Source organism: Strix uralensis, chromosome 4 (genome assembly GCF_047716275.1).
Source record: "Strix uralensis isolate ZFMK-TIS-50842 chromosome 4, bStrUra1, whole genome shotgun sequence".
Classification (NCBI taxonomy): Eukaryota; Metazoa; Chordata; class Aves; order Strigiformes; family Strigidae; genus Strix; species Strix uralensis.
Window position 1 is genome coordinate 93,076,071 of NC_133975.1, and position 22,146 is coordinate 93,098,216.

The 22,146-nt window shown below is 38.5% G+C and overlaps 1 protein-coding gene across 13 annotated transcripts in view; it reads left to right on the plus strand.

Annotated features, from left to right (window-relative positions):
* The window catches only part of NUMB (NUMB endocytic adaptor protein), a 97,861-nt gene that overhangs the window by 69,909 nt on the left and 5,806 nt on the right, over positions 1–22,146 (plus strand). For 4 of the 13 annotated variants that reach the window (XM_074867925.1, XM_074867924.1, XM_074867931.1 and 1 more), the window contains exons 3-8: positions 3,896–3,970; positions 9,171–9,248; positions 14,847–14,921; positions 16,800–16,940; positions 18,451–18,652; positions 21,052–21,354. In XM_074867925.1, coding sequence (XP_074724026.1) covers positions 3,896–3,970; positions 9,171–9,248; positions 14,847–14,921; positions 16,800–16,940; positions 18,451–18,652; positions 21,052–21,354 — 874 coding nt within the window. The remainder of the gene's footprint in view (positions 1–3,895; positions 3,971–9,170; positions 9,249–14,846; positions 14,922–16,799; positions 16,941–18,450; positions 18,653–21,051; positions 21,355–22,146) is intronic. The other 9 variants (XM_074867926.1, XM_074867932.1, XM_074867927.1 and 6 more) reach the window with 5 other exon arrangements.

Sequence of the window (22,146 nt, forward strand, 5' to 3'; positions counted from 1 at the left end):
TATGTTACTTTGTATGTGGACTCTGCCCACAACGATTTTAGCTTTCTGTAAAAGCATTGGTGGTTAATTTCTGGTATAACGATTAAATCTCTTACAGAACATCTTATGGCTGAGAATTGCTGATGGCATGATTATCATTCATTGGTTGCTATGGAAATTAAGTAGGAATGCATTCAATATTAATACTGCATTCCTACTATGTGCACTTTCGTGATGGAAAAGTACTTGCCTTCTTCATGAATACTAGCTGCGGTGATCCTTGTTACAAGGAGTGCTTCTTTGCAAATGTGTTTGGGGTACCCCTTCCTTACTGTTCTCCAGAGTCATCAGTCACCACAGTATGGCTTATGCACTTCACATCGATTTTGTGCACCCAGTAATTACGTGTCCCAGTCCTTGAGTGTGTTTGTGATAATGTGGTGTGATGGATTTGTATGAGGCTTTACTTATATAGACAAGTTGCTGCTCAGGCACTTCACAGTATGTTCCTTCTCCTTTAGTTTGAAAGGAAAGTTCCTTTCAGAGATCCTAAAAGGTTGTGTATAGAAGTGTGGGATTTGTGTATCTGCTTTTTAAAGTGGTTTCTGTGCAATCTCTTTCCTGTGGTGGGGCAACAGAGTTTGGTGATGGTTTATTTTTAAGCCCTGAATTCTGGTGTTTAACTTCCACTTCTGTCTTAATCTAACTAGCAGCTGTATTTTCTTTATTAAATTTTGAAATGTCATTCATAAAGTGCTGTTGCACTAATAAGTTGAGCTAATATTTCAAATTTAAGGTTAGGTTGTGATATAATTGCAATTTAACACTTCTGATTAAAATGTAGGGGTACTAGAAAAGGTCTCAGTCTGTAGCAGAACTGTTTGCCATGTTTCTTGAAGAAATACTTATGTCTTTGATTACTGCCCATTAAAAATCAGATAACTATTGTAGCACTGGTTAAATACAGGAACAATGTATATCTAGAGCTCTCAGCCTAGTGGGGGAAAAAACTTTTAAGAAATAGGCCTGAAGACTTGGAAGAGGACCTGCTGCTTAAGGGACACTTGACTAAGACAAGAGGAGGACCACAGCATTCTGATTATACAGTTGAAAGTTATTTTTACAAGAAAGAAACTTAAAAATATATTGGTATCTATAAGGATTTAACATACTACCACCCAATCCCAGGGGAAAAAAAAATGGGAAGAATTTTGAAACTGCCTGTAAAATGTACAAGGCCACTGATACTGGTAGCGATGAGCTTCTGGCTTCTGCAAAAATGGTGCAATGGGAAGAACAAGTTTTTTTGATGAAGGGCTTAAAGTGTAAAGTGTAAGTGCAAACAAAGCACCTTTTGTCCTCTATATCATAAAGAAGTATTGTGTGGCAGTGTAATTTCTTTTATAATTCCGAATTGATTGATGCTCAATGAGGTCTGTGGATTGTACCCTTTTGGTGTGGGTAGATGCACTTGATATGTGCAATAATGTCCCCATTCACTGGAGTGGAAGCAGTATTGAAAACTGCAGCTAAACTTGCTGTCTCTAGCAGCGGTGGCATGACTGATTGCTGAAAGTTGGAGCATGGGACTTGAATAGAGGTTTGGCAACACAGGGGAAAACGGTTGTCTGTTTTGGAGTGTGACATGAGGCAATATTTACCCTGCTCTATTTCTCCCTTTTCCAAGCAAAAGGCAGGTTGCCAAGTACAGGGACTTGGATCTTCAGTTGGAAACATTTTGCCTACGCTGGGGTAAATGAGATGTGCAGATAGCTCAGGAAATCCAAAAGTTGTCCTCTCTTTGTATGATAGTTAATGCAAACTGGATGGCTCATCTCATGCATATATTTTTTTTCCCTGTCCTCTATAAACCTCAGCGTTGTTCCTGTCTATATCCCTCCCTTTTTAAAAGAGAAGTTGACAAACTTTCTTAAGTTACTAAACCCAAAACTTTTCCATGACAAATATGTACAACCACGGAATTTCTGCCTCTCTGGAACTTCCAGAAGAGTCATGGCAGAACTGAAGATCCATCTGTGATAGCTGTTGATATAAATATGTACTTCCAGACACATAGGAAATGCATCTTTAGTTGTTACTATTGGTCTATTTTTAGGATTAAAATTTTCTAGTTAGTGTGTGTTCTGGAGAAATGAAGATCTTGTGCAAGTGTTAAGCAAGCTCAGCTGAGGGAGTACAGTTGCTGTTTTGGCAGCTCCAGCATTCAATTATAAGGCTTCAGCCTCACAGAACTTGTTTTGAAAAAGCTCTAAGTGTCAGATCTCTTTTATTTACCTTGTAGTTTCTATGCAACTTATTTTCAAGCTGTTCTCCAGCTGTGAGGGCTGGTTTAAATGAAATTCTTGCAGAATTGTTCCATCCAGATTTATTCCATTTTAAAAATGCCACATAGTGAGATTTAATGTTAAAGCCCTCTGTCACTTAAGATCTTTTAAATCTTTCAGCAGTTTAATGATATGAAGGGTGATGTGTAGAGTTTCCTCTTTTGGAGCATCTTGCCTTGCATGAAAAAACCTCAACTTTCAGATTTCTGTTAAATCTTTAAAACAGTCTGAGTTTGTCCATTTAGTTGAATCTATTATGTTATTCTGAGAGAGTGCTTCAATATGGTGCTAAAGAGTGAAATCTTCTTTGTCCATCTAGTTAAGTATGGTATCCTAATTAATGAAACAAAACCTGGGAGATTTCAGGGAACTCATGACAGAATATTCTGTGATGGAGTGGGACTTCTCCATAGATTATTAAACCTAGGTTTACCACTGTATTAAGTGACACGAGTATTGATTCTGATATTTTAAAACCATTTCTGCACTCTCTAAGCTAGTCTAGAATATAAATGCTGAATTGCTGAATTCTTACAATGCCATGTAAATTGGGGTAAGTTTCTTTGACCTATTTCTCTTACTATGAAACTTCAAAAAGCTTTTATTTAATAGTTTCTATGGTTTTCTTCAAGAGTTGAGTACTTTAAATAAGGATATGAATGTTTCTGAGAGAACATTTCCTTCCCCTATCAAAAAGAACTACAATTGGAAAAGGTAGGGAGAAATTGGAAAATTTGGAACTTTTTTTTCCCACCTCAGAATGTAAAATGAAACCATCCACAGTACCCTGAGCACTACACTCCGATGCGTTTCTTGAAATTGCTTTTTCTATAGGCTATTATTATTATGGGTTATTAATTTAAAAGCTTTGAAACTTGCAGTTTCTATTCACTGTTGTTTTGCTGGGCTTTTTTTAAGTAGTGCTTGATTAGATGAATGTACAGAAAATGGATATTTTTAAAAACTTTGTGAGAATGATGAATGTTTCAGTGTCCACATAAGAGCCTGGTATTGTAATGAAGATAAACAATTTTGGTTTGCAATTATTAAAAAAGGGGAGGAAAAAAAGAAGGATGTTTTCAGTTTGCAACACTGAAGTTTCTTGTATTTGGACATGAACATTCAAATATATTTTATTATCTTACTATGTAGTATAATTCAGTTTTCAATACTAAATATATTTATCATTATTCAAAAATAATTTATTTACAGTAATCTCTATATAGACTTAAGGTTTTCATGCTGTGCTAGTAAAAAAAGTAATTAAAACTCATGCTGAATAAACAGGAAACTACAGTTCTACTTTTCAATTTATTTTTTTCCCCTGATTAAGGAAAGTCTGTCTTTCCCTCAAAATCTCTACATGTATTTTGCTTTTTTACTGATGCTGGTGCCCTGTATAAATAAAAGTCAAACCTCCAAATACAGGTCTCCAAAGAAGGCTAGCAAAGTGCTATTAATGTCTGTCAATTCAGCTGTACTGAGATGAATTCGGAGTTTGGATTTTTAAACCCAGGGAGTTTAAGGAGCTACTATTAAGCTTTTTTTTCTCTCTACTCTCTCTCCTGCAGTACCTGGGACATGTTGAAGTGGATGAATCCAGAGGAATGCATATCTGTGAAGATGCTGTGAAGAGACTGAAATCTGTATGTATATTTGTTTCATGAAAAAGTTGGCTTTGGGGCTGTGAGCGTTACTGGTAAAGGTCCATTCAGCAGCAGTGCCCCAGCTAAAGAGTGAACTTTTGACCCATGTTAGGAGAACAGTTGGCCGGTTTGAGAGCACTGCTGCAGTTAGGGGGACGTGCTAATCTGATGATGAGAGGGAGAGAGTTACAACTGTTCTTTCTACTTGCAGAAACTATTTGTAAAACAAATGTGTAAAAATCCTCTGTGACCTTTCAGACTAAGTTGGTACCCACATGGGACTTCAACCATTGTTTTTTAACAGTTCTTTCTCCCTCTCTCTCTCTTCCTCTCCTGCTCTCTCTCCCTCTGTTGCCTGCCACTTTGATAGCGACTTAATTCACCGTTATTATACAAAATCTTACTCGATTTAGGCTGCTTTTTTCTAATGCACTGCAACATTGTAGTCATGCATGAAATAATCTGGCTTGCATCTGCTCTAAGTGGCCTGAAGGCTGCCTAATTCTGATGTGTCATGAAGTGGGCTGCTCTTAGTTTGGCTTCTGTGAACGTTTGCTCCTGTAAATGGCACTCGTTCAAAGCTCTTTGTATGTCTCTGGCTCATTTGAATAGGTCTTGTCATCTCTTTCCTGTGGTAGTAATATCACAAAATCCTGTGGAATTAGCAAACTCCAGAAAGGCAGTGATCAGTCTATCGAGGAACGGAGGCTAAAACAGCATTGAAGAGTACAGAAGGAGAAAGGACATTAAAATTTGAAGTTTGAAAGGGGATAGAGAACTGCAATCCTTTTCATCATTTCTCTTATGTTGTTAGCTATATACATTCTTCAGTAATGCCTTTAGTGGAAGAAAGTCTTTGCAGCTCAACAAAATTACTGAAGGTACATCAAACACTTCTACTGCACCTTTGTTAACTTGAGATATCTGCTACTGGACATCACTTTGTATCATCACCAAATGTGAAAGCTCAAATGGCTTCCAACTAAACCTGTTCTCCCTTCTTTCTAACACACAACAGAGGATTATAGGTTATCTTTTCTTCCTTCTGTTGTGCTGTAAAGTTTTCTGAATTGGTTTAGTGCTCTGATTAAAATCAAGTCTTTTCATTCTTCTCTTTCTCAGCTAATGTATAGCAACCTGTTAAAGCCGCATCCCATCTGTTCCCATTCAGTCCAACAGTGGTTGGTGATTGATTTTTATTAAAAAGGACCACACAAAATATAACCGAGTTTCTTTATTCTATGGATTTAGTTTATGTAGCTAAAAGTGCAAGGACTGACCACATAATGAGCTTCATCCGTTTTTGCCCCTTTCTGGTTTTTGTTCTATCAGAATACTTTCTGTTAGCCCACCCAGTAACACTGCAGTATCTACTTTATGCAACTTCTCTCTTTCTTTTCCCTGGGGAGCTATGGTGTGAAGGATTTTTTTTATAAACTTTTAAGCTCGCAGGCCAGTTAAGTGTAGTTACGATTATAAATAATGAGACACAGTAAAAGCATAGTGCCCAGTTTCTTCTGGAATCCGGATAATTCCAGGATTGTGATTCTTGATCACCTGAATTATTGATTCAGATGTCAGACTTGGATATCCATCTTTTACAGTGTGTTCTCTGGAAGTAAACAATTTCATTTCCCTATTCTGTGCTATGTCATTATTCCGAATTGTGGATGGCATCAATTTACCCATTCTCATATATTCAACGTTTTTCTTCAGATAATTTTGATTTCTTCTATTGTTTGAAGTTTTTGATGTCTATATATAAACTGGACACAAGTGCACATCTCTTATGATTGCTCTTTGCATTGTCTCCTTTGTCAGTGTTGCAAGTTGAGAAGCAGAGGTGAAATTCTCCTTGGGCCCCAAGAGGAAGATTCAGATTACTGAAACTACTTTGTGCGCTTTAGTTGCTAGACTCTATCAGATCCAAGGTTCATTTGGAGCTGCTCGCTGCAAATCAACCCCTGCCCCCAACCCCCAGTATATGTAGGTTTTAAACTGGGGGCATTTCTTTAGGGCTCTACTGTTACTAAAGGGCCTTTTCTGTACAATATGCTCTCTTAATTAGCAAAAGTCAAACTACTGGATGATGTTTCAGCAAGCAAGGAATGTGATAAGAAAACAGTTTGTTCATTTGGTGGTCTCTTGCTTTTACAGTACTTGGTTATTTTGATGGGCTTTCTCTTGGTCTTGAAAGAATTACAAGTGCAGTGCTAAAACTGAAGGGCAAGCTTTAGGGAAATTGGATTTCACTTTTCATATGGCTAAACTGCATCAAAATGTACGTGGCCTATTTTAATCTTTATTGTTTTCTCTGCAGGTAGCATGTAGGTTTTATAAATCCAGGCAATAAAAATTAAACATAATTGTTGAAATATGTGTATCTTGTAACTTCTGAAAGTGAAGTTCTGTCTTTAATTTTTTTAATAGATTTTTTTTTTTCCCTCTTAATTCTTGTTCTCCCAACAGTTGGCAATTCATTTGGGGCAGTGAAGTCTGTTCTTTTTTAGGATTGACTAATGCATTTTAAAACATTTCATGGGATCTGTCAAGAAGCATATAGAACAGTGTTAATCTTCATTTCAGGAATAGCTTCATTTCTTCTCTGCTTTCTGAAAGAAAAGATGCAAACAAATCTTTCTGTCTCTTTATTGCGGGAAATAACCTTTCAGGGTTTTTTTATTACCAGCTTGTTTAATGTGATGTAATTGTTTTTGAGTATTGCATCTTGCAGAACTTTAAACCAGATGATGGTGAGCATTTTATTCAGGCATTATTTGACAACTGAGTAGAAACAGCCACTTCTAGCTAGATAATCCCTCATCCATACTGTATTCTGTTGATATAGTTTTATAGCTCTGAAATTGCACACCAACAATACTCTAATGTGCAGTTTATAATATTGTTTAAAATGAATGAAGACAAACTTGAGTTATGTCCCTCTTCCTGTCTGATGAAATGGCACCACAGTCTCATTAATAGATCAGAAACCCATGTATTCAGCTATCATTCTATTATTAACATGGATTTATATTACCAATGGACCTTGCAATTTTCCCTTAGTGTAGGGATATATTACTAACTGTGTATACATTTCATATCTGGTAGGATCCTTGTGTTTGGACATTAAGCTCTGAATGGTTTCTTCAGAACCATTTTACTGAATTTAAAGTATTTAGCACAAAACTGGAAAATAACTTTGTAAGGGCCCTGTAAGTGTCTTTGACTCAAGTATGGGAACAGCGTATAAAGACAAAAGTATACTCTCTCATGTCATGTTTTGATTTAAATCAGCTTTAGCGTGTAGTATTGGTTTCTAACTTGCCACTTTTTGTTTTAAATGATGCATTTGTTTTAATATATGTTCTTGTTTTAGCAGGTAAAGAGACATAATTTAATATTTTAAAACATGCATTAGTTATCTCTAAACTACATTAACTCAGTGTTGTTTAAAACCCATTTTGCATGATGCCTTTTCCATTAACCTTGCCTAGTTTATTAAAAAAAAAAATCTTGTTTAACAAGCATTTTGCTGAGAGCAAAATTAACCATTGCCTAAAAATGAGGTAGCTTCTGGTGAATATCTTTAGCTTTTGCTATCTTTAAAAAGCTGTTATTTAGTGTAATGCAATAGTCATTGCTCAACTTGGCAGCAGCATCCAACTCCTTCTCATTATGTACACAACATGGTGATTAATCCATTAGTTCCCCTCCTAGTATTCAGCATATCCTGTCCAAATACATAACCCTTCCTGCCTCTAAAAATTGTTAAGCTTTTCAGCTGACTGAACTTAGAGATGTTCTTTATACGGTGTCTGAGTTGACATAAATGTTACAGATACTCAGTAAAAAGCTCTGTGGAAGCACATGGGGCAGAGGGGCATACAGCAACAGAAGTCAGGAAATGCAAAGCCAAGATCGACCCTCCCTTCTTAACTTTGTGTTTCCTGGCTTTTGTTGGCATGCGTCAGAACCATAGCTTTGTTTTAAATATAACCTTGTTTATCAATCAATTCTCGAGACACTGCCTCAGGATATTTGTAATAATATTTTTAATGTAGTATTGTTGTCAGTGATCAACAGGTTGGAATTGCACAGTGTTAATTTGGGGTCAGGGGCTGTCACAAAGACACTCTCTGTCTCATCTGCAATTCTCCACCTCCTCCCTGTTATTCCTATATCATAGCTTAGAAGTGAAACAATTTGGAAGGACAGCATGAACAGCGATATGCTTCATGCCAGCTTCCCTCAAACGCAGAGCAGTCTGTGGCTCTGCTTGCAGAGCACCAGGCCTGCTGAAGTGTTCTCTGAGGAGATTGGTTCAGATCTTGCTGTTTTCTTTTCACAGTCTGGTAACAAAATAAAGCCAGTATACTAAGCTGCGTGCAAATATGCTTAAAACTGTGCTTTGTCTTTTTCTTAATGTGAATTGGGCAATTGGTATAATCACTTCCAGACTGAAGAAATTTAGGAACTTGTAGTTCAGCTCTTGGTATCTTTGCACTTGCAAAAGATGACTTTAAAGGGGTTTTGTTCAGCCTATCAATTCAGAGCTGTAGAATGAATATCTAGTATTTGTATAAGTACTGGAAGGCTTTAGAGAGTGAAAGAAGGGATCTCACTTGTGTTTTGGTTATACCACAAGGTAAGATGAAATTCCTCACTGCTCAGAGAAGACTGCATAAGGTGTGAAGTATAAGAGTAGCATGTAAACCAAAGCAACAAATAAACAAAATAAAATGAAGCAGTGTTTAACCCTGCTTTATACCAGCCATATGTGCTTCTCCAGCTTACAAAGCGTTTGCTTTGGGAAAGAGTGATCAATACAGAGCAAACTTGACTGTAATTCTGGAGCTAGAACTTTGCATTTCACAAGAGCCCATACAGTATTTTAATTGTTTAACCATCATGTCTGCTGCCAAGTTTGGTTTATAACCTAACTAAAAGGGACTAAACAAGGGGGAGTGAAAATAAAGTAACCACTTTGCATGAAATTGGGGCTGAGGTTCTCTTCTTTCCACCAATTTCAGGGCAGTAGCTTGTTAGAATTGTGTGCGTGCCCTTTGATCTGCATTTTCATGGGTTTATTTTCACATTTGCCTGTCGCACCTTCTCATGGATAACTCTAAAAACCCCTTCCTTTCCCTCCAAACCCTATTCTTGTGTGTGCTTGTTGGTTTGAAACCCTGGGACATTTTAGCTACCTACAGTAATAGCGCTCGACTTGTCCCCCCTGTTCCTCCAGGAAAGGAAGTTCTTCAAAGGCTTCTTTGGAAAAGTAAGTTTAACGCCTCGTTTGTGCTTGCACTATAAGGAGTTACATCCCTGGTATAGCACTGCCATAAAATCAGGGTGTTGAGAGTCCCTAATCCATTTCAGAATATTTGCTTTTAAAAATGTTGATCAAAGAATATGGTTAAAAAAGCAACCTGAAACAGAAACATAAATCTGTGTGGACTGTATCGGAAATCCAGTGTTCTGAAGTGATTTGGTCTTCCTGAAAAAAATGTGAATTTTCCTTGTAAACCCTTAAACTTGTGTCAGCCTACATCACCTAGGGAAATATCTACAGAGCAGTTGGGGTCTGTGCCTTCTAAGTGCTTCATGATCAGCTGCCTGGCACCATGAGTTGACCCCCCAAGTGTTGGTGTTGGGAGAAAGCAGTGTGCCTATACATACTGTCTCTTAAACCTTTCTTTTTCTGAGCACAGTCCTAGTTCAAAGACAAGATGAAACCCGGTGTTTACCTGCTATGTTTTTCTAATTGTAACTCAGTGGTATAACTGAAAAATTTACTGTTTTTATTGTTGCTCTTGTATTCATGAGGACAGTGTCTTAGCTGTGAAGGGAAGCAATTCTTTGTCCTTATTAAGAATGTTCTGTACTGACAGCTGGGTGGTTTTGTTCCTGCTGTCTACACCTCCACAAGGCAGTGCATGTAGACCTCTGAAAGAGCTCGCTCTTTTACCTCTCATCTGTTCCCTACCTCTGCATTTAAAATTCCTGTAAAACAACTTAACTTACTTTTCACATGGAGTTAATCTAAGATATGGTTTCTGAAGTATCTTGTTATAAAATGAATCTTGGCTTAAGTAGAAACTAACAAGTTTATAACTTCCATACATACAAAAGTCTTTTGGAGCAGATTATTCTCTGGTCACAAATTTGTTTTAGCTTTGCTTGGGGAGTAAATAAGGTTTTTTCAGCTGCTCCTTTTTGACCTTTCACTCAGATAGTGATGCATGTCACACAGGGCCAGCTGTTTCCCCAATTCAGGTTTCTTCCTATGATCTGGGAAAGCACACATCTAAAATGTAGTGATGGTGAAGTAAGAGGCGCTTTATTTTTTAATTTTTTTAGGGACAAAATACCATAGGTGGGAGATACTTCAGATTAATCAGATCATTCCTATGTGCAAATGAAATTTAAGAGGTGGAATCTACAAAGACTGGAGTCAAAACATGCCGTTTGCTTTACAACTGAAAATGCTAAATAGTACTTACAATTTGTTTAAAACAAACAGAAAAACCCCGCTTCAACCTGATCAGATATGTTAGTTGCTTGTTGCTATTAACTTATGTTAAGGTACATAAGAAAGCAAAGATGTAGAAGACAGATATTTGCATAGCAATTAATTAAAGTCAAAGACAGTTTTTTATCTAGTAAATATGCCAGCTTCCCCATTACATCTTAGTTGCTTTTTTATGAAGTCTGGTACTTTACTGCAGCCTTGTAGATTTGCCTTGTCTTTATTATAATACTTTGCCGAAGAGGGACCTACTTCTACTTCAGCACGTGAAGTTTCATTAACTAGCACTGAAACCACTTAAATCCATAGTGTTTATAGATATCCCCACAGCATCAGTATGGCAGTGCCTTTATTACAGCTTTGGCCTACAATGGTAGCCCAAATCTACGGGGAAACCGCAAGAAAAGCGACAGCTGTTCTCATTATTAATAATTGAGAAATACTAATAGCTCCAAATCTTTTGGCTGTCTCATCTATAATTTCTCCACAGATGCCTTGCATTGGGATTAATATAATACTCCAAATTGCAGAGCTGCTTAAACCATGCTAGCAGCTTTCAGAAAGTCAGTCTAGGCACGTTTTCTGCTTTCCCTGTCCATAATTTTCTCCCCCAAAAGGTAAATCTGACAGATTTTTGTCTATAAATGTTCAAGTGTTGAAGTATTGAAAATACTTTCTTTTCAACTTTAAATAAAAATGAGATGTCTGTTGATAGCTCCAGGTTAGGTTTCTGCAGTTTTATTGTGTAGCATATGCAATGTAACCAAATCAACTGCCTTTTTAGACAGCTCTTCATATTTTGAAAACTAAAGCTTTTCTGTTGTAATGAATAGTAGTACAGACTTGGTGATCTTCCTCATGTTTTACTTCCATTGAGTATTTCTCATCACACAGTATTTTATACAGAGTCTGAAATGAAAAATTTTCTTTATATATACCTCAGACTCTAGATAACATTTTACAACTGTTTGTAAGTCCAGAATAAAATAGGCAGAAAGACTAGAAACAATTTAGAAGTATTAGAAAATGTATTATTGGGCAACTTAATTCTGCTCTGGCATCCTTAAAACTTTATTTTCCACCTTACGATATAGCTGCTACTTATCTCCACATTCCTATCACTTCTAACAGCTAAATTGTCATGAACCACACTGTTGATTAGGAAATGTACATTTCAGATTTAGTCCAATTCTTTTTTTTTTTTTTTTTCCTGTTCTTGGTGGATGCCCATCTCTAGGGCGTTGCTAGCTCATCGGAGAGGTTTCCCTCCTGCCCAGCCTGCAGTGGTCCTGCTTTGTGTGGGGGCCTCACTGTCTGTTAGTATGGGTGCCTCACCCGCCCTCCTGGAGACCTCTGAGGACTCCGAAATTAGTCCAGATAATGAACCTCACACTGGAGCAGATTGCTGACCTCCTAGGAAGTGCTGAGCAGCAAGGTTTCTATCGGGGCTGATTCAGCACTGACAGATCAGGCTTCCGGGAGTCGATGCCACATGTGGCTCTCCTCCAGCAGCGCTGTCATCCAAAAGCTCTTGAACATGAAGGCAAGATACTGATATGGATGTCTAGATGAGTCCCTTGGTAGCAACATTTAAGACCACACTGTTCCAGTGGATATTGGCTGTTTGCTTTAAATACTTTTGTTTGGAGTCACCTATACCTTCCAGTGTTTATTACACAAGCTGCAACCCTGTGTTGGAGTTCATTTCCCATGCAGTATCTTGCATCCGGTCTGATCTTTGTCCAGTGTTTGCCAGGAGTGCAAATGCTCATATCGTCTTTGTAATCATGACATACTTGACAATATCCCACCCATAATGGAGTAGTACTTTGATTTGTATATCTAGTATAAACCAATTTAGAGAAGTATGTTCCTTTATACCTCAATTGTAGGCGCAGATCAGCTGAGGATTCAGTAGATGGGAAAATCATATGTTGCCCAACAGTAGTAGCTGTGGGTTTGGGATATAGACTGTAAGGATTTACCCCTTCTAAGTGCTGAATCCACCATAAATCTAGAAGAAGGAATTGGGAGATAAAAGTGTGTTTTGTTTTTCTCTTAGCGTAACAAACCCATGTTTGGTTATCTTGCATGAGGAACCTTATGTTTCCAGTTGGAGAGGAGGATTTAGACAGCCATTTAGCCTTTTAATTTTATTCTGAGAAACATGAAGTTCATATCTTAGCTATTTTTAAATCTTCATTTGGTAAAATAGCAGGTGAGAAGTAGCTCTGCCGAAGATCAGTGCTGCTTTATGAAGTAACCAGCTCAGTTAAACTTGACTTCAATACAAACTTCAGGAACTGTTTACTATTTCTGCAGAAACAAGGTTTTTATTGTTTGCTGGAGAAAGACATGTATCTCTGTTTCTAATGACTGTAATTTAAACCAAACAGTTACCTGCAGGCATTGTCTCCTCTGGATTGTTTGTAATTGCTTGAAACAAAAATTTTAAGACTATTAATGGCTTATAAGAAACTGGTACTCCTTTTTAGAACAGTTCACAGAGACAGACATCTACAAACCATTTGTTTTGGGGATTAATAGGGACCATTAATCAGCTGCTGAGAGTGGAAAATATAGACCATATTTTGTGGCTATTGATATTTACTGCCTTTTAAAAACAAAAATGAGAAATTACTTCTAAATGCTGAAATATTTTTTTAACACATATGATGGTAAATTTAAGTACATCTTCCTTTGTGAATTATACTCTTTCCATTAGGCATTCGAGAATCTGACAGTTTTACTTTAAACCTTCTCTGGGGTATCCAGAGGCTGGATGGACGTTTAGAAACTTGATTCTGCAAGCACTTCTCCATAGCTTGCTTTCATGCTGTGCTTATTTTCTCTCTTTTCTCTTTTAATCACTCTTCCATACAAGTCAGTGCCATTCTCTGTTCTCGCCAAGCTTTTTGAAAATGCTCAGTGTGTCATTGCTGCTTACAAAATTGGGACAGATAGTTCCTCCCCAAATTCTGCCAGGCCCATTTTCTTCATACTTGCTGCTTTCTCTGAAAATGAAACCAATGTAATACAACAAGAGACTTTTCACCCCAAGATATTTCATCCCTACAGTGTTAAAATCAGTGTTACAAACCTGGAGCTTCTGGTAGCTTATGCCAGAATGTGTCCTTGCTCCATTACTTGCTGTATGAATATAAATTACATACATATGCAATGACCCATTAAAAAAAATTTAATTGCGGTTCTTGCACGAAGCCACTAGCTGATACCCCGTCATCTTTTTTTTTGTCGTTGTTGCTCTCTTCACTCCCTGCAGTGGTCTGTGGTGGGTGCCATTAGCAGCCACAAACTGTGTATACCCAGTGCTTCAAAAAACATTATGGGGAGAATATTTTATTAGCTGGCTTAAAGTATAGGGCCTGTGAATTAAACTAACAGGTTGAAAAAAAAAAGATTATTTTTTTGTAGTAGTTCTTTCTAACAACCAGTAAAATTATGTTGACATCTTGTACCTATTTTCTGTTCGATGCATTAGTTTCAGAAGAATATTGTGTCAAGTGTTTATACTGTTTTCTGTAACTTTCCCTTAAAAAGTAAACAGTAGAAAGAATCTGTAGTTTAAATGGCTTCTGAAGCCTTCCTGTGTTTCCCACTTTTACTTACCCTCAGCTCTCGGCAGCTGAAAGTTTCCCACAGTCAGATCTTGGATAAAAGCCAGACAGCTCCTCTGCTGTGTCAGCCTGCCACACACCATTGCTTTTTCAAGATACGCACCAAATGGTTAAGAAATCATAATTTTTCTACCTCTCTTCCAAGATGTGACATTTAGCTCTTAATAAATTAGTGAAATGTTTGGATGATTGATCTTAGTATTAAGCTCATGACACTGATGATTTTTGGGTGCTTTTAACACTGGTTTAAGGTGATGCCATGATTCTGCCATGCAACTATTGGGGCAGAGGGTAGGGCTGGTGGAAATATCAGGTAAGAATTTTCCCATGTTTAACTGATGCTAAAGAAGCTACCTGTGGTGTAACTCCTTATGAATTAGTGTCTTCTGACTCTTTAGTGGAATTCTTCACCCACTTGGTCAGTCTTGAATTCTTTACTGTCAGTGGATGTACACCTTATTTTTGCCTCCACCTGTCCTGTGCCTTCTCCCCTCCCCACGACGTGCTGTTTCTGAAATACTGGCTTTGGCTTGGTTCTCTGACTGTTTTGCAACTTGGATTGAGTATCTGGCTTTGGGCACCCTACTGACCATGGACTTCATCTACACTTAATGTTATGGTTCTTGGAAAGGGGAAGCGGGTGGCTGTCGGATGCTGTTGGTGTAAAACTGTTTGGTTTTTTTCTTTCTTTCTTTTATTTTTTTGAAAGTCTGGGAAGAAAGCCGTTAAAGCAGTCCTGTGGGTTTCGGCGGATGGACTCAGAGTTGTAGATGAGAAAACAAAGGTTAGATTTCCATGGACAAAAGTTTTAAATCTCTCTATAATAATGTATGTGCTATAACTTTAAATGGACGCCACTCTTTATGTTAATGCAAATGTTGGAATTTGAAAGGAAAACTGAAGTGTGTAATTAGTTTATTCATTTCTTGCTTTGTAAACATATGTATGCCTGCTATTTTTTTTTCCCAATTAATTCCACACTACTCTCAAGACACCTTTCATAAAACGTGGTAGATAGCACAAGCTTGGAATATTTTTTGTTGCATTTACTGGAAGCACCATTTTTTTCCTGATAAGTTTTGTTGACATTGAAGTTGGAGAGTCCCTTGACTTTGTTCTGCACCACTGCAGAAGGCTGCAGTAGTAATACATGAGCAAACTCATGTTAATCAAAATAATTTTCAGTGCATCCAAATCCTAGAATGGGCCTGAATGAACAGGAGTTAGCTTCCAAAAAATGCGATGAAGAGAATAAATGAAATAGGGGGTTTGTACCTTCAGACTCAAGCTAAATAGTTACTGAGTATCAAATTCGATTACCTAATTAATTCGAATACCTAAGCTGGTGGTCTGAAGTAGAAGACTAATGTATTCGTGGCATCGTTCTAGATTGTCAAACAAATTTTTTATTGTGAAAAATAGCACAGTATGTACCACCAAGGTGCCTGTGTGCAAATGATTCTTGGTCTTGATCTAGATGTAAGCAATTAGAAATAAGAGCTTTAGGCTTGCCTCTATAAGCATACTAGTATTTTAAAAGATGGCATGGCTGTCAGAACAATTTTTACTCTCATTAGTCTGAAATTAATTTGGTTTGTATTCATGTCATTTAACCCTTTGTCAACCTAAAAGATTTCTGCAAGCCAACACTGTGAGGCAGGTAGAGATAATTCCCTCTGCAGTATGACTGTCAAATACCTGCTCTGTGTCTAGACTTCTCCAGGGCTGCTGTTAGGGTATGGTTCATCAGCGCTAAAGTTACTGTGTCTTAAGAATTCGGTTTCTAATACATACTGACGTAGGTGAATTCAGTCTACTGATTGCCTCATTTAAAAACAATACGTGTATTATTTTTAGAAATGTTACTGCATATATCTAATCTTTCAAAATTGAATTTTAACAAGTTGTGCAGACCCTGGAGGTAATTAAAAGTATGAGACTTAAAAAGAGAATATACTATTGCCTCCTGGTGGCTGAATATATTAGCACAGGTGCCAAGTACTAACCACCAACCAAAAGACACCATTTTGAAAAAAAAGTTGGGGGGGGGGGGGGGGGGTGTGTGGAAATGAAGGTGGCATAGTTCTTAAACTATACTATCTCCTTTTTAGAAACACTTCTCCCACCAGTCTATGGGAACAAATCAGGGGTGTTTGACACTACCAGTGCTGCTGGTGCTTTTCCACTGCATCCCTGCTTAGCTAATTGGCAGATCAGCTTTTGCTTTTTGTGTAGCAGCTGCTAGACCTCTTCACACTTGCAGACCTCTCCCATAAGATTCAGCATTCCATTTTAACCCCAGTAAAGACTTTTTTTTTTGATCGCAAGACTACTGGAGCTGCTATAAAAATAAAACAAAAATGTGGGCTCCATGGTCTAAAGGAGAGATCTCAGGAATTGTTTGGGTGCCTAAATTCTTGAGTGGTGCCTTAGCACAATTCTACCAAAGGTGGCTGGTGGAACATGTCATCTGTCCTTTTTGTTTCACATTGGGAAGAGATTCCGAATGGTGAATTCATTGACAGGTAATTATAGCCGCATCGGGTTATCCTCTTTTTAGTATAACTGTCTTCTTGCAGTTAACACTGAAAATGGCTTGTTCAAGTGTTTCTCCATATTTCCTCACATTTCTTGTCTTGTGGGGGGGATTTTTTCCTTCTAGGATCTTATAGTTGATCAGACAATAGAGAAGGTTTCTTTCTGCGCACCAGACAGGAACTTTGACCGGGCATTCTCATACATCTGTCGAGATGGCACAACGAGACGCTGGATATGCCACTGCTTTATGGCTGTAAAGGACACGGTAAGTTTAATATGGTGTGTGTCCAACTCTTTTGGCTCCTAGCTGGAAGTTATGCTTTGAAAAATTAGCTACCTAGAATACTGCACTATGTTTTGACTCCAGCTAAAATATTACTTAGTCCTTGAAAACCATTTCAGTTCTAAATCTTTTTATCTGAATTATTTGCCATCCCTCTGTGATGTTGTCTTGTGGAGAGAAATGGTGCCCAGCATGTGTATAAAAGGAATGCAGTCAGCCTCAGATATCTCTAGCAGAAGGGAGCTACTCTTCTAAAAATAGACAGAAGATATTCTCATCTGAAAATGTATACAGCCAAAAACTGAAACAGCAATGACAGTTTTTTCCAGGTTGCAGTCATAGTGAGTAAATACAGACTGGTTATGAATGCAGCCTCTTGTATGCGAATGTTATCTTGAATGAAAAGTCATCTGAATGTTAAGGGATGGAGCTAAACTGAATTAAATTAGCATCCTGTTTGCTTCAAAGTGATAGAGATTTTTCTAGTAGAAGGTTTGAAAGTAAGTTACCTCTATCAGTCTCTTGCTGTTTAGACTTAGGTATTTAACTCCCTGATCTGGCCTTTTCTTCTTTCTGCTTTTTGTTGAATCCGGCTTATATTATACAAAGTGCTTGAAATCTCATGCAAATTCATTGTGTGAACTCCACATAGCTGCATGTTCAGAGCAATTGTACTTGACAATTTGTCATTTTTCTTTAAAGTGAAACAATGAAGTTAGAAATTCCCAGATAAACTTATGTTAGAGCTGGAGCATTTCTATTTTCCTCTGTGAATAACAGGTCAATTCACTTACTGATCATAAGATGAGATGAGCTACTGGTAGTAATAGTGCCTCTGACTCAGCTGTAGCCACTGTATCAGCTGGATTGCTGGGCTTCCTCCAACTTGAACTTCCTTTTCTTAGTGCAGTTATTGGATAGTGGGTCCTTTTGACCTCACTGGTTAATAATGGAAGTGCTTTTCAGAAGGCACTCTTCATGCTAACTCCTGCATTTGGTCAGGGCTGTTAAGAGGTGTAAGTAGTCACCATTGTACTTTTAATTTTCACACTTGCACACAAGGGTAGCTTCTCTCTGAGCCCTCTGTAAACTTTCTCCATCTGAAAATAGCACTTATCTGTCCTTCAGGTCTTACACCTGCTTAAGATGGCTTCACAAGAGTTTCTTTGTGCACAAATGTATCCAGAGGCAAGGGATCAGTGCAGGCATGTTATCGCACTAGCATCTCAGTAGCAGTTGAACTAAACAGATTATCCGACAATCTCTTTCATTTCTGGGTGGCCTTCTTGAACACTGCTTGAGCATTAGTAGTTGGGAGTCTTTATATACCAGGTTTAATTTTAGAGCCGTACAAAAGGTGGCCAATTACAGTTGTTCTCTTTAATGCCTTAATTAGATTCCTCTTGTAAAGGCAGGTTATCACTTCGCAATGCTTGAAGCACACGTATGTTTCTGTTCCAGCCACTGTATGATGCAATGTTGTCTTGTACAGGGGGAAAGGTTGAGTCATGCCGTGGGCTGTGCATTTGCAGCATGCCTGGAGCGAAAGCAGAAGCGAGAGAAGGAGTGTGGAGTGACTGCCACCTTTGATGCCAGCAGAACCACATTCACTAGAGAGGGGTCATTCAGGGTCACTACAGCTACTGAACAAGCAGAGAGAGAGGAAATTATGAGACAGATGCCGGATGCTAAAGGTACGGGGTGCGACTTAAACAATCATCCATAGCGAGCACTGAGGTGAATTGGGGCCTGTGCAAGGGCTGAGGCTTAATGTCCTTGCAGCATTCCCTCTCTTGAACCCTCATTATGTACAAATCCTACTCCCAGACGCTCGTCGCTTCACAAGATGAAAAATGCTCCCAGATTCACTTGTAGCATGTTTTCCCACATCTCTAGAAAAAGTACAAGTGGCTTCATATGTGAAAGCTGCTCCTGCTTTGTTTTGGCAGCCTGCTTTGTGACAGAGAACACCGTAGGTACCATACTAAAAGGCCTTATTAGAAATATTATAAAAATATAACAAGTTTGCCAGACATGAAGTAATCCTTTTAGTAGTCTAAAGCTTATGGTAAATGAACAGAAAATGATATGCATTTTTCTTAGGAAATAATGTATTTTTATTTTGATTTTTAAGTCAGGTTACAAAGTGTACATGTAGAGTTATATTGCATGAGGAAAGAACAGATCAATCACGGTGTGCTTTCTAAAAAAAACCCAAACCAACTACCCCCTCCCCATAAAACACATAACTGTTGTGCTGTTAATTACATTCAAAACTAGTAACTGATTTAGTTTTTTACTTCTTAACCATTTAAAACACCATTTCAAAATGTTCTGAAATGCAAGTGAAAGTGGAACTTCTTACTCCAAGTTTTATTACAAGTAGTAGAGTTCTACAGCTAACAAAAAATAAGTATTATAAATATTGTTCATAGCCCTCTTTAGAGTGGAGTTTAACTTTTGTTTCAGAGGGTTCCACAGCAAGTTGTATGCTGCCACTCGATTGCAAAACTTTAATCATCGTTTTCATCATCCATCTGCTTGTTCCCATACGTTTAGTTTTAGAATGTGCTAAATGAAGCTTAAACACAAGGCCTTTGTTACTTGAGGGCATGAGTCAAAGTCTTGACTCAATGAAGGTGTGTGAAATACTTTCCAAGAAAGACTGATTGGAAAAGTTTCACTTGAACGAGCAGCTGCAACTCATGGGTACTGAAGCTTGCAAGACAACATAATTAGTTCCTCCTACCATTCCAGCTCCTCAGAAATCTCTAGTGTGACTCCTCTCTTTACCAGACTTTTAGTTATTCTGTTGATGTGTCAACAAAAAAAGTCACTGTTTTTCCTAAAACGTTTGAAAAGCAATATAGGTAAAATAAGAGTTCACACCAGAATCATGAGATTTCCCCTTCTGCTGCGTTGATGAGCTGTGTTTCATAGAATCATGGAATACCAGCTTGGAAGGGACCTCAAGGATCATGTGGTCCAACCTTTCTTGGCAAAAGCATGGTCTAGACAAGATGGCCCAGCACCCTGTCCAGCTGAGTCTTAGAAGTGTCCAGTGTTGGGAATCCACCACTTCCCTGGGGAGATTATTCCAGTGGCTCATTGTTCTCATAGTGAAACATTTGCCACTTGTAAGGAAATTTTTTTTGTTTATTGCCCCCAAAGCCAATTAGGTCATGACTGAGAGCAAGTTTTCCTAGAGATGGAAAAATCCCTGTGCTATTCTAATCATAAGCGTCATCATTTAAACTAGGCTTAATCCTACATTGTGGTGCTATGCAAAACTCTGCAGAATGAAGCACCTGACTTTAAGTTGGAGGAGCTTCCAGTGCAGCTAACTAGTGATTGGGTGGTAACATTACAGCTAAATTCAATTAAAGAAGTAACACAGGAATGCCCTGTAAATGTGCCTGGTGTTAGCAAGGCCTGTCAGCTCGGAGGCTGGATCTACCTTGCAGCACGGTTCCATCTGTCTGTATTTCCTGGAGGAGCTGGGGAGCTGCATCTCGAGCGCTGAATGCGGCCTGACCTGGGAAGTGCTGCTGCTGCCTTCGGCCTGCTGAAGCTTGTGCAGTGTGTTTGGCTGCTGCTGCTGATTCTGCAGAGCTAGGAGGGTGGCTTTTAAAAGAAGGTCCTAGAGCTGGGTTCTGTTCCCTGCTGCTTCTGAGCTATGCCACCCTAAGTCTCTTCATACAGTTTGTAAGTAATATTTTGGCCATAGTTCTGTGTGAGGCAAAGTAAAGGTCTCAAACATGCAATGCACTTTTCAGTCTTAACCATAAAGGAATTGCAGGTATTTCTAGAGCTGGAGTCTCAGGAATAGCTAGAATACATACATGAGGCCATCATTTCTATGAAGTGGCTAGCCTTAGTAAGCTTTGCTTTGGAGACTGGATGCATGTGAAGTGACATGGTGAAGACGAAAGTATACAGAAATGATTTTTCTGCTGTGGTATTAGAAACTCGTTTGGAAGAGTACTAGTGATGGAAATTCCTGCAGTTTCTCTTTTCAAAACAAATGGGAGTAGGGGCAGGCAGTTGAACACTACTTTGCTTTACTCTTCTAACCTCACCCTATTTCCTCCAGCAGTTGAAACAGAAGTGAAAACAGTAGCACCAAGTGCTGCACCAAACAATACTGCCCCCTCTTCTGGCTCACCAACCTCTCCTACTGCTGAAGTTGCTGCCTCTCTGGATAAAGAAATGAGCAATCCCCATGCTATTCCACGGAGGCATGCCCCTATAGAACAGCTTGCCAGGCAAGGGTCTTTCAGGGGCTTCCCTGCCCTTAGCCAAAAGATGTCTCCTTTTAAACGCCAGTTGTCTTTGCGAATAAATGAGCTGCCTTCAACAGTGCAAAGGAAGACCGATTTCCCCATGAAAAACTCAGGTAAAACCAAATGGTTTCAGTGAAACATTACCTTAAATTGTCTCTTCCTCCTTTCCTTCTCTGTGGCTTCAAATAACTCCTTATTTTCTAGTAAATCTTTCTTCCTGCCTCATGTGGATCATTTCTCATGAACAAAAACCACCACGTTAGAGAACTTCTGCTTTGGGAAATAGGCAAGAATTTCAAATGCAGTATTCACATGCAGAAGACAAACAGTTCTAATCACTATCTGAAATATTGGAGCACAGCTTGAAGTGCTCCAGGAATGGGTGTTGGTGAATTAGTAGATGCTGGCTCTTCCCTCTGAGTCACTGAACCAGTTCCTCCACTTAATGCCAGGGCATCTGGAGAGACACATCCCTTCAAGGCCTTAACCACTTGTCATGGGATGATGTGATGCTTTTCCACAGTCTGTCTTTCCACCTATCTGAATTCCTCTTTTCTGAGAGCAATGAAATGGCTTTTCACCTTGCATTAAAAGAAACTTTACTGTTTAGGTGGTACAGCCGGCTGAATCAGTAATGTGTGGTACAGTTTTCACAGGATGGTAGTGGGGTTTTCTAGAGTCATCCCAACATAAAAACCTGGGGTGCTCAGTACTTGCATAATGTCCTAGAATCCCCTTAGCTAGGTTATCCTGCAGGCCAGCTGTACTTGGCAACAGAGCTAGTTTTAGGGTTCTAAGCTTTAAAGTAAAAATTACTGTGGCAAAGGCAAAAACCAACAGAAATACTTAGTCTGACTTATAATCCTTGTTTGGTGACCTGTGCTTTAAGACCAGCACTGAGTTTG